The following is a 22740-nucleotide window of genomic DNA, read 5'->3' as shown; positions in this document are numbered from 1 at the left end:
TTATTTGATGATATTAATGTTAGTATAACTTTTCTATTGCAATATTTTATTTCATTTAATTTTAAATATGATATATTTTGATAAGAACATTATAGTTATTTAAATACTTGTTAATTTTCTATTCTCTTTATTTTCTTTGATTTACCAAGCAAGAGAAATGATAACATTCCCCCAGTTTTCTCTTCTCTTTTTGTTTTTTTTCCTCCTAACTTTTCTTCTCATCCAAGAAAAACATATTCTCAAACTTTTATCTCGTGGCATCTTTGCCTAAACTTTTTAAGGGGGCATAAATATCCATAAAATTCCCAAAATCGTGGCAAGGCCTCCAGGCTCCAGCCCCATCAAAAAGAATCCCCTGGATGTGGCCCCACAGCCTAGTAAAAACGTAAATTAATAAACACCGTTGGATTAAAAATATGTTCAGATGGGCAACGGGGCAGCCTGCCCAGCCTACCCAAAGGCGGATCCGTCTTCGGCCTCCCCTGCTCTTCCCGAACGGAAATCAGTTGCTCCATACCTTCGTTGTTAAGCTCTCCAGTCGTCGCCATCGTTAGATCTCCCTATCGCCGGCGTCTTCTGTGGCCATCGCTGAGTATTTTAGGGAGGCACCCACTGCTACTCGGTACGATTAGACTGCAAGCTTTTCAGTTTGTGAATGTTATCTTCCTTTCGATTCAGCTAAATAATCATAACTTGATTTGGTTGATCCCACTCACCATGTCTTTTCCCTTGGATCAAAGAAAACTTACATTTTGTATCTTGTCTTTTTCATGAATTTACCTTAACTTGGATCATAACTTGTTTAAGCAGTTGCTGGTCGCAGTTTGTGATGATAATTATTAGTAGCTGTTTATTTATATATCTTAAAAATTTTAAGTGATTTTTTTAGTGAAAACTAATTATTCATGAAGACTGGTAATGATCTAAATGAAATGGTTTTATTGGTTATGTTTTCTTCTTTGCTTCGTTGTGGTTCCAAAGCTTATATGGGTGGACATGGACATGGTAGTACTATATGATGATGGTGTTCATTATGTTTTACAGCTGATGCAATGCTTTCATTTACTGTGTAAGTTATTACCATGAGTATGAGTGAATATTGATGCTTTTGGATGAACGTTAACTGATCATTGATGAGTGTCTTTTTTATTTCAATATATGAATTCAATCACAATTTGACTATCGAACTTTGAATCATGTCTTGGCCGGTTCAATTACTGATTTGGTTTTTAATACATTGTATTTCATTCGTTAAATTTGAAAATGAGTTTTCAGTATCGCATAGAAATGAGATACGCCTAACAGATAAAATGGATATTATGCTTTCTCTTAACTTCTTCAAAACCCACTCTGAGCATTCTAATCCTGAAACTAGAAGGTATAGCCTATAGACAAAATCTACAAAGAATGCCGAAAGGAAAACAAACAAGAAAAGTTCAAAATTCTCTCCCCAAGACATAAACTGCCATGTAGGAACACATGTCCTCAAAAGTCGTCATGTTTCCTATGCTTATATTTTTGTCTTTATTGTATTTTAAGTGAAGAAACTTCTAGCTAAAAAAATTGCAAAGTTTTCTTCTGAAAGAAGCTTGGAAGTTTGAAATTACAGAGGAGCACATTGGCAATTTCAGGAACATTTTGTGGATAGCAATCAACTTGAGGAAAATGGACTTGCGAGAAGCAATCAGTAATCAAACAGATGTCTCGTTGAGCTTGGCAAAGCATCTACTGTTGAAGGGAGGTGAGAATGATAACTTGGTGCTTTCACCCTTGTCCATCCACGTGGTGCTTAGCCTCATCGCTGCTGGCTCCAAGGGCTCCACACGTGATCAACTTCTCTCATTCCTCAAGTCTAACTCCACCGATCATCTGAACTCCTTTGCGTCTCAGCTCATCACTGTTGTCTTCGCTGATGGTAGTATTAGTGGTGGCCCCCGCCTGTGTTTCGCGAATGCTCTCTGGCTTGATCAATCTCTTTCTCTCAAGCCTCCTTTCAAACAGATTGTCGACTCTAATTATAAAGCTGCTTTATCTCAAGTGGACTTCCAAACCAAGGTGCAATCCTGTCTTTCTTGCATATTATTAATCAGTAAACAGACTTGTGAATGTGATTTTGATTATTACTTTAGCAGCTTCTTAATTTAGCTTCTATTTTTGAGTTGACATGCAATTTGGCGGTAGTGTAATTTTTTTAATTGATTTGCCGTGTATTCAGCCTATCTATATTCTTCTTAAAGTTGTGAGCAACCCAAATTGGTTGTAAATGAGATGTCGTATGATCGCGCTTTGTTCCTTGTCATAGAAATCTTGTGGGACTTATAAACTAGTCTCAAATTTTCTTGCAAATTGTGAAAAAGGGCAACTCACTTGATCCTTTAGCATGCAATTAATGCTTCTGCAGCATGGCAAAAGAACCTATTTCATTTGTTTCTCTGCTCCTGATGTAAGGTATTAGTAATTGTCTAATATAAGCAAGGAAAGTAAGAGAACCAAGAACAGCAGATTGTGTTTTTAAGAACTTGAAAAATAATTAACTAATAAGATGATGGTTGTGATTTATACAGGCTGTTCAAGTGACCCAAGAAATTAATTCTTGGGTGGAAAAAGAGACGAGTGGCCTTATTAAAGAGGTTCTTCCTATGGGATCTCTTGACAACTCAGCCAGACTCGTTTTTGCCAATGCATTATACTTTAAAGGAGCATGGCATGAGAAGTTTGATGCATCAGCAACCAAAGAATATGACTTTCACCTCGGAAGTGGAAGCTCAGTGAAGGCTCCCTTCATGACCAGCAAGAAAAAACAGTTTATTAGAGCATGTGACGGATTCAAAGTCCTTGGTCTTCCTTATAAGCAAGGTGAAGATAAACGCCGTTTTACCATGTATTTCCTTCTTCCAGATGCAAATGATGGGCTGCCAGCTTTGGTTGAGATGGTGGGTTCACAATCGGGGTTCTTGGATCGCCATATTCCTCAAACCCGAGTGGAGGTAGGTGACTTTAGGATTCCAAAATTTAAGATTTCTTATGGGGTTGAAATATCCAATGTGCTTAAGGAATTCGGGGTGACATTGCCATTCTCTGGGGGAGAATTGACGGAAATGGTGGATTCTTTGGCTGGTCAAAATCTACATGTTTCCAACATATTCCATAAGGCATTCATTGAAGTCAATGAAGAAGGAACTGAAGCTGCTGCTGCTAGTGCTGGTGTTATAAAAATGAGGGCTTTGCTATCTAAAATAGACTTTGTAGCAGACCACCCTTTCCTCTTTATCGTCAGAGAGGATATGACTGGAACACTGCTGTTTGTTGGAAAGGTGCTTCATCCTCTTGCTGGCTGAATCAGTCAGACATGTTATCCTACGTAACATTACTATATGTTGTTGCTACTGGTAATCTGAGTGACCAGCTCTCATCGTACTTACAGTGAACAGGAATATACTGAAATGGATGTGTATGAGAAGAATGTAATAAGGAAAGTAGACAAAGTTTGCGATAAATCATTACTGTTTTATGCACAATTTCAGTTATTTGAACATATGAAACAAACTGACTGTAGCAATGCAAGATGGGACGCCAAGTGAAAACGATGCAAATAATCAATTATATAAATCACATAACGGATTGAGTGTAGGAAATGGAGTGACAGGGAAAAGCTAAACCATGTAACTGATAAAGTTTATAGTATGAAGAAATAGAAGTTCAAAAACTGCATATTTAGAATTGAAGGCGGGTGAGTGGATTTGGATGGATCGAGCCTGCCATCCTTCATGTGAAATAATCCGTACACTATGGACATGTGACAAACTATACGTAAAACCGCACGACTTGCTCAAAATGAGATTGCTTTAAGGGATCGCACTGTCTATAAAAGCAGAAAGATCCCGTGATTCAGCAGCTCAACCTGAGCACAAAGATGGAGAAATGACGGCTTGCATTGTGAGATGGACATGATGTGAATTTGCTTACTCTTTCTTTCGGCAATTTCTTCTTTTATTCGGCAAAAATCCCACTGTATCATGTCAGACCTGTTTGGGCTTGATCGGAAATCATTTGTGGTCCTATAATGAAATTCTTCCTTTGATGTTTTTTTGGTTCTCATTTAATCATTTATAGCAATATATATTCATGGGAAAAAAGAAAAAAACTTTTTTAGTCGTGTATATAAATTCCTTGAACAGGGACAGTCGCATAGGGATTTACTCAGAGGGACATGGTTCGTGGTTTAACATGATTTCTCAGGTGATTTTGCAAGTAGTCGCATGCTTAATAGATAAACCAGACAGTGAAGCTGTAAAGATGTTGTGGGTGGCTTGAACCTCAATCGGGAAAATTAATAAATAATAGCACAAAGGTTGACCTTCACCTGTTCTGGTCGGTGCGCGTCACAGCGCTGCCGACGGCAACGGCATCCTCTTGGCACTAGACCCGTGTAATTACCAAATACTATCACCAACAAATCAAGGAGACAAGAACTACATAAATAGTACTACCTCCGGTCCTAATTATAAGACCCAGTTGACTTATTTGAGGAGATTAAGGAAGTAAGTTAAGTTAGTTATTTGTAATAAATAAGTGTTGTCATTCCTAAAATATCCTTGCTAATTAAGTGTATTGGCTAGAACTATCATTATTAGAAGGACTATCTTAGAAAAAAATACATAAATATGAGAGACAAAATGGATTGAAATCTTATAATTAGGACCAAATAAAAAGTCAAATAGGATCTTATATTAAAGACCGGAGGTAGTATAACATAATCGGCTATATTCTGCGGGATCCGATGATCACGTGATCTTCACATGGTGGCGCGAGATTTTAAACTGTGGCTCCTTCTTTCGCTGGCCAATTTATTACTCGATCCCACTCCATCCATCAATGCTCTTCCTTCTGAAAGCTAACTGTAGTTAGTAAGTTCAAGCTATACCGAAGAATTTCTCCTGTTCTGAAATGCATGTCAGAGGAAAATGGGCCCAAGCCGAAAGAGATTAGAGAAGGCATGGACATAACAAAAAAGGAAAATGGACAAACCAAGAAAGACAAGTCGCTGATTTGAATTCTTTGGACGGAATGGAAATCTCTGAATTAATGTTATGGGTGAGGAGGGGGTGAAGAAGCGGATAAGCAAAATGGCATTATTGTTATTAAAATCAAGTACGGCCTTTGTGAGTAACTTTGACCACCTCGAACATCGTAGCCCATCCTCCTCACAACTATGCGCCCATAACCATGTATCATAATCTCGCCTCTCATTTCTTCCTTCTTTAATTTCTCTAGCTCATTTTTTTGTATTATACGCAAAGGAGTAACTCTCTCATCCGACTTCAATGACATGCACGTATTAATATATTAGATGTAACCACACTTGCTTTTGATTCATTCATTTATTTATTTCCATCGCTTATACAAGAGCCGTTCAAGCTTGCTTCTCGTTTCAAATAGTTTCCGCCTAGTCTGCTTTTCATTACTCTCTCTGGCACCTCGGAAATAAGCAGGAATCGAAGGAACCTCTAGTCCCACCATAGGCAACGAGCTGTGAAAACAAGATCAGTAGTGAAGAACAAGCCACTAGCGTAGGAATAAGCCAGAAAATGGGGGAGACGGAGAACCACCAGCCACCGCCACCAGTACAAGCACCTCCGCCCGGACCACCACCGCCTAATCTTGCACTTTCAAGGGGACCCACTTGGGCACCGGCCGAGCAACTCCATCAGCTTGACTACTGCATTCACTCAAATCCTTCATGGCGTCAGTATCTCCCTTCCAATCTCGGACTCTCCCCTTCTCTACTTTTTTTTTCTTATTCACTTCCTTAATAAATATCTTCTGATTACTCATAAAAGCTGAAAAAATTCGTGGTTACGTCAAAACAGTCAGAGATGTAGTGTCAAGAGAGGCATCTTCTAAATTTTTTGTGTCCGTAAATGAATAATCATTATGTCCCTATCTTCACTGGTGGCTTAGGAGGGATCTTGTCCTTGTTCATGTACAGAACTTGTTCGATGAGTTATATTAGATTATAACTACGAGTTAGTTACGTTGTTCTGTATTTAGTCAGGCAAGTTGTTGAGTCATATGCCCAGTATATTGTGTATAAACACTGTACATATCACACAATTAATGAGATGCACTCAGTTCCCTAATCCCTCTTCCTCTTCATTTTCTCTTAAATAGTTGCAAACGGCTTTTTGCTGCCTTATGATTCTATGAAAAAATGAAAGTTATATTTTTCATGTTATTAGAAATAGAACTGTTGATATGATCGCGTTGTGCATATAGAAATCATCTAAACAAATTTCAAAGTCTTACAGTTTATCACTATCCCTTGTCCTTCGTGACTAATACCCCGGAATAATTGGCAGCGGAGGCGGTTTTGCTGGCTTTCCAACACTACATCGTGATGCTTGGAACAACGGTTCTGATTGCAACCATCCTCGTACCTCAGATGGGTGGGAATCATGTAAGTTGTCTTTTTGATATAATTCATGTTAAGCTCTGACTCATCTCAGATTCATAAATCTTACAAGTGTCGAGTGTTGTCGAGCAGGGTGACAAAGCCCATGTGATTCAAACCTTGTTGTTTATGTCTGGATTGAACACACTGCTTCAGACCTTGATCGGGTCAAGGCTTCCTACAGTGATGCGTGGATCTCTCGCTTTCACACTCCCCATTATGTCTATCATAAATAATTACACTGATCGCATATTCGAAACTGAGCATGAGGTTTGTGTATTTCAAACAGCTCTTAACTCTAAACTAAGCACGCCCTCACCCCACTTTTCAATTAGGTCTCTTCTTTTAAGTTGAAACTCGAGGATAGCAAATTCTAAAACATTATGATATCGTTGCTTGTAGAGGTTCACCTACACAATTAGAACAATCCAAGGGTCCCTCATTGTTTCTTCTTTCATCAACATCTTCCTTGGATATAGTACAGCATGGGGTAATTTAACAAGGTAATTCTCATAATCCATGGCCTACATCTAAAGCCGCATCAATAGTCACAGATTTAGTTTTAATTTCCTTCTTTTTTTGATCAGGTACTTCAGTCCGTTAACCATTGTACCAATGGTTTGCGTGGTGGGTCTTGGTCTGTTCATGAGGGGCTTCCCAATGGTAAATAAGCCTAATCCACTTTTAAGATTGAATGCATCTCGCAGGTTATAACAGTGAAATAAAAAGGCAAAGAAGTTCATTAAATAACTTGTTCTGCACACAGCTCGCAAATTGCGTAGAGATTGGACTCCCAATGCTTATTCTACTGGTCATAACTCAGCAGGTTCCAAGTCTCGTCCGAATTTGAAATACTATAAATAAAGTTTTATAATCCTCTGCTTTTTATGTGACGACATCTTTATTCCGATACCTCAGTATTTGAAGCGCATTCATGTTACCACAAATCATGTACTCGAGAGGTTTGCTTTACTTCTCTGCATCGGCATTATCTGGGCTTTTGCTGCTGTCCTCACTGTGTCTGGTGCTTACTCCACTGCTAGAGTACGTACCCAAGAAAGTTGTCGAACAGATCGCTCCTACCTCCTTTCTTCTGCTCCTTGGTATGTTCACACGCACACAAAAGTAACTTTATCAATTAATCTGATCTTAAATGCCCCTCTTTTTCTTTTTTTTTTGGTAGCTGGTGATATGTATATGCTGTTATTATTTTAGGATCAGAATTCCTTATCCATTTCAGTGGGGTACTCCCATATTCAGAGCAAGCCATGTCTTTGGGATGATGGGGGCTGCACTTGTCACCTCCGCAGAGGTATAACAACTATTCCTTAAATTAAAACGATGAATCTGGTCAGGAGTTTCCTTTGTTGATGAAATTCTGAATACTTTGATGCAGTCTACAGGCAGTTTCTTCGCAGCAGCCAGGATTTCTGGTGCGACACCCCCTCCTGCACATGTGCTCAGCCGAAGTATTGGGCTGCAGGTGAATGATTATTCTCATATGCTTGTAGCGAATTCATAATTCAACCTGCCGGTTTTCAACCACCTATTTACAGGGTATTGGCATGCTGCTCGAGGGAATTTTTGGTGCTGTTGTTGGTTCTACTGCGTCTGTGTAAGAAACAAATGTTCCGAGAATTATATCAAACCTTTTACTATTTTTATTTATACTATACTGATTGATCTAACTGATATTGCAGAGAGAATGTTGGCCTGCTTGGACTAACTCATATAGGGAGTAGAAGAGTGGTGCAGATTTCATGCGGTTTCATGATATTCTTCTCTATTTTTGGTATGCTAACGTACCTTGCATTAGTTTCTTTTGGGTCATACTCATATTTTTTCTGTGTAATTGACCTACCGTATCCCCCCATGTTCAGGAAAATTTGGAGCCTTTTTTGCATCAATTCCTTTGCCAATATTTGCTGCTGTATACTGTGTTTTATTTGGCATTGTCGGTAGGGGATGTTGCTATTATTTATCCACGTTTTCACAATACAGACTGCAAGTTATCTGCATGACATTAAACTTTCCCTGTCTCGCTTCTTTTGGCAGCTGCTGTTGGGATCTCATTCACACAATTTGTTAATACCAACTCAATGAGGAATCTCTATGTTCTGGGGCTGACCTTGTTTCTGGGGGTTTCCATACCCCAATATTTTGTCACCAACACGGCACCAGATGGTCACGGTCCAGTTAGGACAGAAGGTGGATGGGTAAGCCAACTCTTCTTTGTTCCAAGTGATTATTTAGGACTTCATTGTTATATCTGAAGTAGTTGATTTTGTGTGACCCCAGTTCAATGACATTTTGAACGCCATATTCTCATCATCCCCTGCTGTGGCAATAATTGTTGGAACACTTATTGACAACACACTGGAGGCGAAACATACAGCTAATGATAGGGGAGTGCCATGGTGGGTGCCCTTCCAAAACAGGAAGGGAGATGTTAGGAATGACGAGTTTTACAGTCTTCCTCTAAGGATAAATGAATATATGCCCACCAGATTTCTTTAAGATGCCACTTTTTGCGCTTTTGCTCGAGCCTTCATGCAGATCAACCTCGTAAAATGCTGCCATTTTGACACTCAATCTTCGTTTCAATTGCGTAAGTGGATTCAAATTCGATAGCAATGTACGTGCATAGTTCAATCATGCAATACCCTCGGTTTTGGAGTTGAGGATTGTATATTTTGTTCCACAGCACTCTGATGATACTTTAAAATAAGTCAATGATGAGTACTTTGTGCATATGATGAAGCTGCAATTTAGAAGTCAATCAAGGTAAAACATTAAACTACAAGTGATAAGTGAGATGAAATGGGAATAGAAATTGGAAGTTCAAATCCACCTAATTGGGAAAAAAAACCAAAAGAGGAAAAAAAAAACATCTGACTTCAATTGGTATTGACTATTGAGCATTCTACAACGATATCTTGCACCAACTCCTATGACTTGCATATGCTTATATGTACTATACAGTATCCTGCTGACCTGTCATACAAGCTTCACCATTTCCTGCTATAGAATGATAAAATAATTCTGGGGGAAAATAATGATTTAATGTCTTTCCAAATGGGGACCATGAGCACAAAGCTGCGTGCACAAGGCACCAAGACCGTAATCGTGTTATTTCATTGCTTTTTCGCTTTGCTAATCCTGGTAAACCCAATTGGTTACTCTAGAACAAGGACCTACAAGTTTGGCCATTTCCGAGTCGAGTTTTTGAAGTTGTCTTTTAACCCATGGAGGATCATCTTTACTCAGCCAAAGAGCTTCACCAGTATTCTTGTGCTTGAAGTCAGGTGAATTTGGATTTGACTTGTGCTTCCTGTTATCCCACCACTCATGAGGATTGGTAAAAAACACTTGCCACAAGTGAAGCCGGTTTTCATAATCTTGGGCGTGACTTTTTTTCCCTGTCAAGTTAGAGAAGAACGCGTCAACACGACAAGCACAAGCGATGGCAAAGGCCTAAGTCATAGTTGTTTGAAGCCAATGGTTCATTAAGATTTCAATTTAAAACCGACTTCATCAAGAATGGAAGATAAGCGAGTTCTGGGGTTTAAACTTCAACGGACTCTCTTCAAGGGTATGTTCATGTGAGGCGAAGGGGGGAGGAAGATATGTTTATCGCAAATGGTGTATGCATAAAAATTACATAAGAAATGTATTCCCGGGAGCCCTTTCCAATTCAAAGTATTTTAGTTTCGCCAGGTCAATGGTTACCTCCACCTGCTCATCCCTGGGTTTGTCGAAAGTATAGCCTCAAGGTTCATAACAAAAAGGATAGCTGAAATTTAACTGTCCTCTGAGAGTGTGTGTGTGTGTGTGAGAGAGAGAGAGAGAGAGCAACATACCTTTAGTAGATTCTAACACCTCATGCCCTTGGTAACATGGCCTTTTAGCAACAAAATTTAACTCCTTCACAATTACCTTCAGAGGGAAAAAAAAAAAAAAGGGACATGTATGCATAATTTTACATCCTAAGATAAACCAGCACAAATAGCAAATGCTAATGTCCAAAAGATGAAACGGACCAAGCCGAGAATAGTCAGACAAAATACTATAGATCAACTGGGCAGGTACGGTATACCAAAAAAGAAATATGGACCTTATAAAACAATCGGATGTTTCCTCTCCCATCGTCTTTTTCATAAGACTCTAAATGACCGGAAGCAAAAATTAAATCGTTTTGTTTTAAATGTTTAGATGCAATTTCCGCCATACCGGCCCACATCATCAGAAGTACCCTGGTCATAAAGTGGAAAACAGATGTTATATTAAAAAATATTCATCAAATCATGACTTCTGCAGTTCTGCTCATAACAATTATTTTAAGATGCAGTTGTAAAATTTAACGACGGCACAGTTAATGGGACAGCTTAACGCTAGGAAGTAGAAACGACAGGCGAAAATGAAGCACATATTACAAAACATGGTTAAACCCCAACCCATTTTGAATCCGATCCAACATAGAACAATTCAGGGAACCAGACGAAAAGGATGCTATAAATCTAAACCAGAAAAACAGTTCCAGGCTTAACAAACTCATCAAATTTGATCTAAATTATGGATTTAGTGGGTGGAAAATCTCACTGGAAGGATGAGCCGCAAGAGCTTTTGACTCTAAGCGAAGTGTGCACCCCAAAGCCACGGTTCTTTCCATAAATAACCCGAGGATCGCGAGTGACGGAGCCAATTAAATTGACAGTATTATCGAGTTGTTTGCGCCACTCGATAATGGCGGGTCGCCGGAATTTAAGAGCATGCTGATAAACCGCGCTACCAGCCCGAGCGTTGTCGTCGAATGAGTTTCGTAAGCGACTGAGAGTCGAAGACGAAGAGAAGCGAGAACTTTTTTGCGGAGACGACAGTACAGCTCCGGCAAGATGGGAAATTACACCCCGCCATAGCATCGACCGGGCCAGCTTGATGAATTTTTTTAAATGCAGATCGTTCAGGAGCACCGGGGTCGCTGAGTGCTCCAAACTGTTCCCGCCGATGCACTGTTTCGTACGAAAGGGCTCGCTTAGGAAAAGTAAAATTTCTCTTAATGAAAATATCTTTTCGAACAGGGACTTCAGTTTTATGGCTGATTAGGGCGTAAAGCTTGGGGATTTACTGGGCTGGGCTGCAATGAGTGTGGCTAGTTCCATGGGCCTTCTAGTGGGCTCCAAAGCCATGCCCATTAATGTAATCCCCTTTTTTCTTTTCGGGCTACGACCGTCTCTAACCAAAAAACGGAAAGGGAAAAAAATCGAAAGGGGAAGGGCGGATCAAAGCAATAGGTAACGCATAATACATAAAAAAGGAGGGATGGTGTTAAACCCCCCCCCTCCGGTCAAAAAACCCCCCCCCCCCAATCCATTACCAGATTCTATTCTGGAATTTTTTATTAGAAAAAAGACTAATACAAACTTTGATCATTTAAGTTTATTTTTATTTTGGTTTTTATTGTTCAAATTTATTTTCATTTTGGTTTTGATTCCTCAAGTTTCAAATCATAAATTTTGGTCTCTTAAGCTCCTTTTTATTTAAAATATTAATTCCTATAATATAATAAAAACTTGAATTATTTTGGCTCTTGAGAGACCAAAATTTATGATTTGAAACTTGAGAAACTAAAAACCAAAATGAGGACAAATTTAAGAAATCAAATATGATATTAACCCTTAAAAAAAAGGAACAACAAATTTTTTGGCAGGCGGAAGAAAAGTGAAATTTCTTATAGAAGGAAGAAGCCAAAAGAAAGAAGAACGTATGTACATACCTCGCATCTCGTAAAAAGCCATGCATTGCCTTAGAGTTTATTTTGATTTTAAATATAAAATGTCAATATATTTATTTTAAAAATTTATATTTTTTTAGATGATTTTATTAATTATATATATTAAAGAAGATTTTCATCCATAAAAGTAGTTTTTAATACAAATTTAGAGAAGTTATGAAATCAACACACATTCAGTAGAAATGACAAACCAACTTAATTTTTTTAAAATATTTGTAAATTAGTTATTCTAAACCACGTTGTAATATAGTACTACGAAGTGAATACTATAGTCAAAATAGAAGCCGGTACTATTTATGTGCTCTTTACATATGATATTTGAGCCTCGAGGGGGGAAAAGGTGAGTCACGGTGCTTTAGGTGAGTACTGTATTGGACACGTACAGTGATATTGTTGGGTTTTGATAAAAATGAATTTGACCTAACTTTTTTAATATACTAATATTATTATTACCAGCACGTCACATCCTGCTTTGTTACTTTATGGCATAGAGCACATTGAAAATATGCATGGCAAGTTGGCAGTCTATGCAAAATCCAAAAGTGACGCTATAAAGTGGGACTCTTTTTGAAGGGTATGTGTTTGTCCTCAACCACCCACAAGCAAGGCTTCCCTCCACCTCCCATCCACACATTCGCACTGTATTCCTCCAAATGCATGTTTCTTTCATTTAGTGCTCATTTTTTCTGCCCACTAATGTTTAAATTAATTAATGTCTGTATAATGGAGAGCAGCATTGTTACTATTTTTGGACTTAAATGACTAACATTGCATCAGCTTACAATTCATAGTTGACCAAAAAAACTTATAATTTATAATATCTAATACACTTAGAAAAATATTTTAAAAATAAAAATGCCTTTCTACACTTCTTTTTTTTTTTTAATTTTTCGCTAGTGTTCTTCTCATAATCAACCCTCCACCCAAAAGAAAAGTTCTTCTGTTCATTGGCTCTTGACGGGGTCACAGCATCTTTGATTCTCACGTCCCACGCTTCTGAAAAGGACCGCAACGCCGCGTTTTAGTTATTATCCCTTCTGCATCAGTTCCGGCATGCCGCTGTTCACACATTAATTATAGAACATTATGTTCACCGATCATTAATTCAGGCGGTTCGCACTACTCTGTACAATACACGAGGTACCTTATTTTTGCATGCTACTTCCATCCTCCCCATTTACTGGTTTGCATTGGGGAAAAAAAAACACCTGGACTATAAAAAAAAAAAAAACCATATACTTCCTCCCCGTCCTAAAACATAAGACTTGGTTGCAATTTCAAAACGTCAAGTGAACGCCATCCAAGTGCACGGCGAGCCCATACAAAAGATTTGGTAGACCGTACATCTTTTTCGGTATATCTAGATAATAGACAGGAGCATAAACTAAAACATTCTAGAGTGACAGTTTTAGTTGCAGTGATGTTAATTATCTAGTCGATGGATTTCAATTGCGTGTCTTACTCTTAAACAAAATGATTGCTTGGTTATTATTTACTTGGAATCACTATCCATATCTATTTCTTATGTTACTATGTTCAACTCTGTGTGATCCTAAGTATGAGATCTTTATCAACTTTGTTTTCCAAATTTATATATTGATTATAAAGTATTTTCACCCGAATATAGTTTCATTATAGGTAATTGAAAAGAGGTAATTTAGAGAAGTCAACATATATTTGTTGCAAATAAATAATTTAACTAATTTTTTTAATATCTTAAAATTAATTATCCAGCTTTTATATTAAGGATTAGAGGTGGTATCATGTAAGATTTTTTTTTTTTTAAGTTTTCCCCTCCAATATTTAATATTACCCCATTTAAAATTTTAACTGCCCCCGTTTGATACTCTCGTTTTAGCAAGAATATTACTAGAAACAAGCAATAATTATCCTCTGAAATGTAAAATAATATGCTGGCAAATATATATATATATATATATATATAATAACAGATGTTTGAAAGTGAAACAAAAACAAAGATTAGGGCAAGTAAATAGTGCGAATAAAGCATGCACCACCTTTTGAAACAGCAATAATTCCTGAGGATATTAAATCCGGCGTTATCCAGTTAAAACCATACATATGCAGGCTGGCTTCCCATCACCTTCATTTAATGAAGCACCACTTTCGATTCTTAATATAAGATTTTGTTTGATTTTTATTTTGATTCTAAATATAAGACTCCAATCCAATTTATCTCTCATGTTTATGTATTTTTTTTCCAAAGCAATTCTTCTAATAATGATAGTTTTAGTCAATATACTTGAATCTTGATTACTAAGAATATTTTAGGAAAAACAACACATATTTATTACAAATAATTAACTTAACTTATTTCCTTAATATACTCAAATTAATCAACTAACTCTTATATCAGAAGTACTTTTTCGCAAAACGAGATAACCTCCTTCACATATTTTTTTCGTAATCCGTAAAAGCACTTCCAATACTATAGTTTGGTTTCTATCCAAACACCCCCTAATTAAATTAGATGAATCTTCATTAGCAAGTTAAGGACAGCCAACGGCTTCCACTTCTAGAACCCTGTTTTTTTCAAAATTCTTTCTCGAAGTTTGTCTATATTAGGTTGAACCGTAGGGTCCATCAAGATTCGAACAATTAAGTCCCAGATTCTACATTATCCTATGCACACCTAAAATTTTCACCTATTTAAGGTAGACATAGGGGTGTTCACGGGACGGATCGGGACCGGGACAGGCCCGTCCCGGTTCCGTCCTGATGAACAGTAACGGGACAGATTTTCTGTCCCGTGTCCCGGCCCGTCCCGGGGTTGTCCCGGTCCCGGTCGGGACGGGACGGATCCGGGACGGGACCGGGACGTCCCGAAATAATTTTTTTTATTTTTTTATTTTTTAAAAAAAAAATCTAATTTTTTTAATTATATTTTTTTGAGCTTAAATCTTATAAAAACATCTTTTTTATTTGTTTGGGCACTCTTAAACAAAAGCTCAAAATATTACATATAATAGTTATTAAAAACTCTAAACAAAAGCTTTTAACACAATAAAAACTTGCTAAAAATTCTAATCATCAATAATCTCAAATCATTAACAAATATAAAAACTCTAAATAAATATATCCATAGTTTCATACAATAGTCTCAAATCTTAAAAAAATATGAAAAAAATGATATTATATAAAAAATTAAAAAAATTAATTTTTTTTTTTTTAAAAAGGAACCGGGACGGGACGGGGACGGGACGACCCCGTCCCGTGTCCCGTCCCGTCCCGCTCCCTTTTTTGTCCCGTCCCGGTTTGTCCCGTCCCGAAAAATTTCGGGACGGATCCGTCCCGTCCTAATAAGACCGGGACCGGAACGGGCCGACCGGGACGGGCCGGCCTTGAACACCCCTAGGTAGACATAAACTAAACACATTTTTCTGCATTATATATGAACCAAACATGGCCAAATGCATCCGCACACTCGCACAGAGTATTTGTGATACCCAACAGCAGTAATATAATGCAATTTTTTTAACGAAATTAATGAGAAAAAAGATGATAAATCCTTTTCTCTGTGTCTGTCCAATGTCGGTTAGCCCACCTTTGGTACACGATGAACTTAAGGTCCATAATCAAGCCGAAATCGGTCATGTTTGTAATCAATGTCCGAACAAGCACCACTTATTCCCAAACACGAACCAAGTGGAACGTAATTGCTGATTCATTTCTGGTCAATTTCCACTGCATAACTGCCACTCTTACCTATAAAGAGAAGTATATTTATTAGAATCTTTGGCATTACTTTTGCATTGTTTGCAAAGTTTGCGATTCTGCCAGCTATATCCTACCAAAGCTATCATTGAATAATTCTGAAAACCAGTTTACAAAAGCGTGTCCTTCTATTTGCCAGCTTCTCTTTTTGTTTGGGTTATTTTTCTCCTCTCAATAAAACACCTTTATTGAACTCATCTCTCCCCCAACAGTAAAATTTGCTCAGACGATGATTCTCAAATCAACTGTGAGGCGCCAATCTTTAATGAGAAGGACTTAATCCACAAGTAACTAAAAAAAAAAAAAAGGCCATATAATCATTACTAATACGCGGTAAAATTTACAACTCTCGTTATGCGACTTACGAGCGGTTTCTCAGACCTCAAATTTTGTGCAATGTATAAAGAAATGTTTCTAGTTTGTATCAAGTATCAAAGAAATTATTCACAATCTAGACATCGCCTGAGGAAATCACACAGAGAAGATAAAATTACGATAACTGGATATATTTTATATCCGCAACATGTAAAAAATAATGTCTTGTTTCCAATTGAAGGGTGTGAGGAAGTGATTGAAGAAATTATACTACTTCCGGTCCTAATTATAAAAACTAGTTGACTAATTTGAGAAGATTAAGAAAGTAAGTTGAGTTAGTTATTTGTTCTAAATAAGTGTTGTCTTTCCTAAAATATCCTTACTAATCAAGTGTATTGACTAAAATTATCATTGTTATAAGGACTACTTTGAAAAAAAATGTAAAAATATGAGAGATAAAATGGATTGGGGTCTTATATTTAGGATCAAAATAAAAATCAAATAGGATCTTATATTAAGAAGAGGAGGTAGTATAAAATAGAAAATTACCAGCTCAGGACTTAAATAAAAAGTGTAGATAAAGATTAGAAGAAAAAAATTATTGCTAGACCAAAAGAAACTATCAATTTATTGGTTTATAGGTAATATTTTATGCGATGGGGGGGGGGGGGGGATTGATGATGATTTGATCGAAACCGAACCTCACGAGTTCCAGCTGTAAGTAATCCACAACAACAGTGAAAAGCTTGGGACAACTGGCGAAATTGAATGTTTGATTTAAATAAGAATAAAGATGAGCAAGTACTGATAGATTATACGAAGGAAATTATAATTTATATGATGTATTGTTTGGTTATTTAAATCCACGGTCTCTCGAGGGGTTCAACGAGACAAACCGACCAATTTTCCAGCCGCGGAAACCAGAGACCAGACAGATCAACTTGGTAACCAGATTCTGCAGATAGATATAAAACACTATCTTTGCTCCAAAAACCAAATAGACAATTATTGTTTGTGTGTTTGTGTATGCATTTGGCTGGCTGGCTATTTATATAGAGTGCCCAGTTTCTATTGTTAAATTGTCATTCAAATATAAAACAATTAATGGAAAGACAACGAGCTTCATGCTCACTAACAGATTTATGACTTCACGCGGAAACAGGTCTTACTTAATGGCCACCGCACCGAACATGAGTAACGTAAATACGAAGCGAGCATCTTGACAGTATTTTGCACGGCAACGTTGATATGACCAACAGCGCGATGTTCGGTTGAATATGGGAGTATAGTGAAGGGAAGCATCGAAGAAACTACAATGAAATAACATTTTACCCATAAACTGAACATTCATATTCACATCAAAAGCCTAATTGCGGAACCCGATATTCCGATCGCAGATCGGAGCCAAAAGTCCAGGATGCACCCTACTCATTCATCGAATGTTAATGGAAGCCTGGGTTCTCAGAAAACGTGGAAGAAACATACTCTTTGACTTCTCTCGCTATCACACCCCTCATCACATCCCAGAACCCCGCCGGCACGTTCCCCGGACTTGGCTGGCGTTCAGCCGCGGCCACGTTAGCTCCAGGCGGCGCCAGAGTCAACGCCGTCAGCGGGTCATTGTCCATTTCTAATCCCATGCAGGGCTGGACAGATCCGGGAGAACCAAGAACCCTGTCGTTGGCAACACTAGCACCTCCGCCCTCCGCCGCACGCTGCTCCTTCACCCTTCTCTTGAGCGTGGAGTTCCAGTGGTTCTTCACGGCATTATCGGTCCGACCCGGGAGTAGCCGGGCGATGGTGGCCCACCTGTTACCGTACTGAGCATGAGCCGCTATGATGGTGTCGTCCTCCTGTTGGGAAAATGGACGGTGCTCCACGCTGGGGCTCAACTGGTTACACCATCTCAGGCGGCAGGACTTGCCGGACCTTCCCTTAATGTAGCGACTGATCAAGGACCAGTTTCGGGGCCCATATCGTTCAACGAGTCGGGTCAGAATCCGGTCTTCTTCGGCGCTCCAGGGGCCCTTGATTCTGTCGGGATTGTCGTGATTCCTGTGGGGGTTGCTGGAGAAGGAAGAGCCGGAAGTGGAAGAGTCATCAGAAGAAGAAGCGGAAGAAGAGCATGTATTGATTGGTTCCATAGAGATTGAAGGAGGAAGGGAAGTGTTGAACGTCAAGAAGAAATGAAAAGAAGGATCTTAGGTTGTGGGTGTAAGGCAAAAAAAATATGTCTGGGTTGGGAATATATAAGAGAGAGAGAGAGAGAGAGAGAGTGAGAGTGGTGCATGCACGAGTGGAAGGGACGAGGCTGGGGAGAGGGTAAAGGTGCGAGGAAGGAGGATACTTCCACGAAAGAGGGTTGTGTATAGTTGGTGGGTGTGTGGCTTCATATATATACTGCGCCTGACTGCGCCTATTTTCGCTTTGATAATGCATAGTTGGTGCTGGACTGCTAGCATGCTCCATCAAACCCTCCTCCCGCCTTGTCTTCTTTTGTTGCTTTTCCCTTTTTTGTCCTTTTCCACATTTCTTCCCCTCTTTTATGTCCACCCAAGCTAGCCCACTGTCCACCATTTTCTTCCTGTTCTAATCCGCCTTCTTCTTCTTCTTCTTCTTACTTTTGTAAATAAATAAATTAATTATATAGGATGCTTAAGTATAACATTAGATTATATGTATTAGTTTATATAAGTTAGGTTAATTAGTGTGAAAAAATAATGGTAGTCACGAGAGATAAAACGGATTGAAATTAAATCTTACATTTAAGATTAAATCTAACTGCCTAAATGGATGTTATATTAGGAATAGAAAGTAATACTAGTAATTTTGCTTTTTATTATTTTTGTGAAAACATTTCAATATTATTTTATGAAAATGAGCAACGTCGTTCCTGTTCCAGAGGATTGAATTACACAGCCAGGGATCATGACAATTTTTCTCTTACAAAAAATCAAGTAACTGTGTAGAGTGGGCGTTAAGACATGGAGGGCCTGAATAAAATTGGCAAATATGTATGTGTGTGTGTATAACTACGTACAGACATACACAGGCACATGTAAACTACCATATAAGTTTTTCTTTTTGTGTTTTTGTTCCCATGTAAAATTTCGTGATTTATACTACTACTTTCTATCCTAATAATAAAAGCTAGTTGACTAATTTGAAGAGATTAAACAAAGAAGTTAAGTAGTTATTTGTAATAAATAGTTGTTGTCTTTCTTAAAATATCCTTACTAATCAATTGTATTGGCTAGAGCTATTATTGTTAGGAAGACTTCTTTGAAAAAAAAAAATATAAATATAAAAAACAAAATAGATTGGAGTCTTATATTTAGGACCAAATAAAAATCAAATAAAGTTTTATAATAAAAACCGGAAGAGGTATTTTTCAAGTTTTTTCATATCGTGTTAGTTGTTATAATTGTGTGGTGAAAAGGGCGGTGATGGTTAGGAATTGGGGGAAGGAATCGTTGAGGGCGAAAAAGAAGGACTACAGGAGGGATTAATGAATGAGAATGGGAGGGGCGAGTAAAACATGAGAGAAAAGAAGCGTGGAAGAATAATAAAATAAGGAAGGGAGGGAAGTGGGGAGGAAGGGGGGAAGGGGACGCATAGCTGGAGGGAGGCCAAAATCAAAGGGAGAGGGCGAGATCAGTGATTTAATTTGTTGTTAAATTAAGGAGAGGCAGCAGGCGTGGTATGACCTGAACAGCACCCTTCTCCACGTAGGATGGCCCCACCTCCAGCCTGGGCGAATCTCACGTGATTCATTTTCCCCCCTTTTGCTACTTTCCATCCCTCTCGCCTCCTTTGACTTCTCCTCTCATCTTTATTCTCCTATGCATGTCCCATCCGCACACCCCAGGGTTATATTTATTCCCCACTCCTCCCTGTCCATTTTATGATTTTATTACCACAGCCCGAATTATATACTCAGTCCCCACTTTGTTCTTTCATTAATTTTCCTTTTTTCCCCCAGAATCATTTTTATATATGAAAATATTTTACTTATATATCCCTTGTTCCATATAAATTTTTCTCTTATTTTATTCATAAGTTTGTTTCGCACCTTTCCGCTGAACTCTGGGTAATTATTTTTTGATTCTGTGTTTCAGAAGAATTTTAATGTCAGGCCGATAAAACATAATAATTTAAAAAAATTGTTTGAAGATATTTTATGTCATATGAATCACATGCAAGGGAGGGCAGTGATCTGGGTACGGTAGAATATAATTACATTAAGAAAAAAGAGAGATAAAAAATGGGACGGGGTGAGAACGACGGACGCGCTTGAAATGCGGGGTATGGAACTGGGGGCAGAAGAAAGCCGCGAGCAGGTTAATTAAAATATAGATAATTGGAGGGTTGTGGCTGTGGGCACAAGCAGTTGGGCAGTTGATGCAGTATCCAACAGCTGGCCTGGCTCCAAATCCTAGCCCACCGACTCACTTCTCTCCTCTTCCACATCACGTTACATGACTCTAATTAATTATCCCCTATTTGATCGGTCTTTTTCTTAATAAATTTTAGATAATTCAATTTTGCAAATTTAAAAACTATTTAAAATTATTAAAATATGAGAGGCATGTAATTAATTTAAAATAAAAAAATATTGAATGTTTAAACATCTCCAAAACCAATCTTACAAATAGGAATAAGCACATTGAACAAAAGAAACTCGAGCAACTTAGCATTCAAAGGGGTCCCTTTCGTGTTTTTCATCCTCCCTTCTCATTTGCAACCCCGAACAATAATGGCGTATGTTGCGGCCTGCGTGGGCCCCCGTGCCTGGCCCTGTTGCTGTATGCAGTCTTCGGTATTTCGTCCAAGAGATTTGCATGAATAATTTTGCCATCCCCGGGCCCCATCCCTGCCCCCTTCCAACCGTTTTGCCGCTCGCGCTTGGTCCCCCGCCATTTGGTCTCCATTTCTTCCCTGGGCTGCTGTTTGGTTCATTTTGTGCCCCCTTCTCCTGCTTTCCTCTTCCTCCCTATTTTTCATCCGTTGCATCTTCCCCGTCATCAGTGTTTCTTGATTGGATAATGTCCAACCTTGTCTTTCTCTTTCTCCGGCACAGTGCTTCGCCCCGCTTCCGTGTTATTTTTACAGTCCCACCGCTACAATAACCCCACCTTTAAAACGCAGACTTTCACAGCCTTCATGATCTGCACGGCATAATTTAATGCATGATTCATGTGCGATAATTCATTCATTCCTCTATGATCTATAATTATCAAAGACGTCTAAAAGTACAAAACTGGTCATTTTTTATGCTGTTTAAACCATCTCTGTTTTAGGGAGGCCACTCGAGCCCAGTGATGCATGGCATATAATTCTCGGGCAGCCCTGATAGCTCCACGACCATGTCTTGTTGCCTCGCATAAATGATCTGCCATGGAGTACGGACACTAACCTAAAAGTTTGTGCAGCAGAACCATTAATACCAATATAAAATATAATGGGAGCTACTTGGCTAACTAATTTAAATCAGCAGAGTTAGATCAATTATTTTATTATGATAAATATAGTAGGTTTTTATTTTATTTATATATAAATTTATATGTTACATAAATTAATTGTAAAAAAATGATAAGTATGAATAATAAAACGAATTGAAATCTTATTCAAAATTCAATTCCAACTAGTTTCTCTGACCAGAACAATTTCCAAGTAGTTTTTGTGTTAACGGTTTAGAATAAAAAAGAGTAGAAGATTTGAAATGCGTTTGTATAGCATGTGTTTAGGCCGAAAGGTGGATAAGGCCCAAACAAAGAAAAGATGGACACCGTTCAAGGAAATGGACAGTTGGCTTGCGAGAAGGGATGAAACGATCCTCACTCCAACGATCCCGCGAGTTTGCCAAAATGTCTGATCACTTGTATTCAGGCAGCGTGGACATCACCCGTGGGAGGAAAAATCGAAGGCGTCAGCGAAATATTATATTCTTATCTATGTATCCAGACCAATCCAATTCCTTTTTTAATCTTGCAAATTCAGTTCTCATCGAATTCCTTGATAAATTAAGGAATCCTCTGACTCAGCCATATTCGCGTACCTGACAGACTTTCGCAGCCCACAAAAATTCGTTTTTCCCCCCAAAATATTGAGGCTTTTTTTTTTAAAAAAAAATTAATGATCAACGCTCATTTCAAATTTAAAGCAAAACGTATCATGCATGCGTCATTAATAGCACATATCAAGCCTCAAAACGCAATGGGGAAGAAAAAGAAGTATGTAGTTTATTCACACAGAACTACACTAAAAAAAAAACAAGAATCTAAAACATTATTCGAACAATCAATCAATGCGACTTTGGTTCAATTTCATCAAATAAAAATAATTCCAATACTCAAGACACTTGTGGGTTTAGCGCGAGCTCCGAATCATCAAGAACCTTGTCAAATTAAGATTCATTTTCTTACAGCATCAATCCACATCAAAAAGA

The 22740-nt window shown here is 38.2% G+C and overlaps 4 protein-coding genes across 5 annotated transcripts; 2 read left to right on the top strand and 2 right to left on the bottom strand.

The window, feature by feature from the left end:
* Positions 1 to 453: 453 nt before the first annotated feature.
* Positions 454 to 3518, top strand: LOC114758125 (serpin-ZX). 2 transcript variants are annotated; one of them, XM_028947138.1, is made up of 3 exons: positions 454 to 622; positions 1610 to 2055; positions 2565 to 3518. In XM_028947138.1, exons 2-3 carry the CDS (start codon positions 1666 to 1668, stop codon positions 3336 to 3338), a joined length of 1164 nt encoding a protein of 387 aa, XP_028802971.1. In that variant the 5' UTR covers positions 454 to 622; positions 1610 to 1665; the 3' UTR covers positions 3339 to 3518. The 2 variants fall into 2 exon arrangements, with proteins under 2 accessions (XP_028802971.1, XP_028802970.1); XM_028947137.1 differs by having other exon boundaries at positions 455 to 622; positions 1632 to 2055.
* Positions 3519 to 5588: 2070 nt separating this feature from the next.
* On the top strand, positions 5589 to 9141 carry LOC114758122 (nucleobase-ascorbate transporter 3). The gene is made up of 14 exons (XM_028947134.1): positions 5589 to 5745; positions 6360 to 6457; positions 6545 to 6721; positions 6854 to 6954; positions 7039 to 7114; positions 7218 to 7277; positions 7370 to 7554; positions 7667 to 7763; positions 7848 to 7934; positions 8008 to 8066; positions 8152 to 8243; positions 8332 to 8409; positions 8507 to 8667; positions 8750 to 9141. Exons 1-14 carry the CDS (start codon positions 5589 to 5591, stop codon positions 8966 to 8968), a joined length of 1647 nt encoding a protein of 548 aa, XP_028802967.1. The 3' UTR covers positions 8969 to 9141.
* A 121-nt stretch (positions 9142 to 9262) lies between these two features.
* Positions 9263 to 11450, bottom strand: LOC114758127 (protein OSB1, mitochondrial-like). Its single transcript, XM_028947140.1, has 4 exons — positions 11051 to 11450; positions 10566 to 10704; positions 10312 to 10387; positions 9263 to 9870 (listed from the first exon to the last, which is right to left on the bottom strand). Exons 1-4 carry the CDS (start codon positions 11368 to 11370, stop codon positions 9605 to 9607), a joined length of 801 nt encoding a protein of 266 aa, XP_028802973.1. The 5' UTR covers positions 11371 to 11450; the 3' UTR covers positions 9263 to 9604.
* A 6033-nt stretch (positions 11451 to 17483) lies between these two features.
* Positions 17484 to 18612, bottom strand: LOC114758130 (transcription factor MYB73-like). Its single transcript, XM_028947142.1, has one exon. The coding sequence runs from the start codon at positions 18434 to 18436 to the stop codon at positions 17735 to 17737; it is 702 nt and encodes a 233-aa protein (XP_028802975.1). The 5' UTR covers positions 18437 to 18612; the 3' UTR covers positions 17484 to 17734.
* Positions 18613 to 22740: the final 4128 nt, after the last annotated feature.

The sequence above is a fragment of the Neltuma alba genome, unplaced genomic scaffold, assembly GCF_004799145.2.
Source record: "Neltuma alba isolate B1F8T4 unplaced genomic scaffold, ASM479914v2 tig00010670_pilon, whole genome shotgun sequence".
Classification (NCBI taxonomy): Eukaryota; Viridiplantae; Streptophyta; class Magnoliopsida; order Fabales; family Fabaceae; genus Neltuma; species Neltuma alba.
Note: the sequence above shows the minus strand (reverse complement) of the source record. Positions and strands in the feature narration are given on the sequence as shown.

Excerpts from the sequence above, each read along its gene's own strand:
- LOC114758125 (XM_028947138.1), top strand. The coding sequence starts at position 1,666 with ATGGACTTGCGAGAAGCAATCAGTAATCAAACAGATGTCTCGTTGAGC. Across the intron at positions 2,056-2,564 it reads AAGTGGACTTCCAAACCAAG|GCTGTTCAAGTGACCCAAGA; the intron begins GTGCAATCCTGT and ends TGATTTATACAG.
- LOC114758130 (XM_028947142.1), bottom strand. The coding sequence starts at position 18,436 with ATGGAACCAATCAATACATGCTCTTCTTCCGCTTCTTCTTCTGATGAC.
- LOC114758122 (XM_028947134.1), top strand. The coding sequence starts at position 5,589 with ATGGGGGAGACGGAGAACCACCAGCCACCGCCACCAGTACAAGCACCT. Across the intron at positions 8,244-8,331 it reads GATATTCTTCTCTATTTTTG|GAAAATTTGGAGCCTTTTTT; the intron begins GTATGCTAACGT and ends CCCCATGTTCAG. Across the intron at positions 8,410-8,506 it reads TGTTTTATTTGGCATTGTCG|CTGCTGTTGGGATCTCATTC; the intron begins GTAGGGGATGTT and ends TTCTTTTGGCAG.
- LOC114758127 (XM_028947140.1), bottom strand. The coding sequence starts at position 11,370 with ATGCTATGGCGGGGTGTAATTTCCCATCTTGCCGGAGCTGTACTGTCG. Across the intron at positions 10,705-11,050 it reads TCTTGCGGCTCATCCTTCCA|GGTACTTCTGATGATGTGGG; the intron begins GTGAGATTTTCC and ends CTTTATGACCAG. Across the intron at positions 10,388-10,565 it reads ACATCCGATTGTTTTATAAG|GTAATTGTGAAGGAGTTAAA; the intron begins GTCCATATTTCT and ends TTCCCTCTGAAG.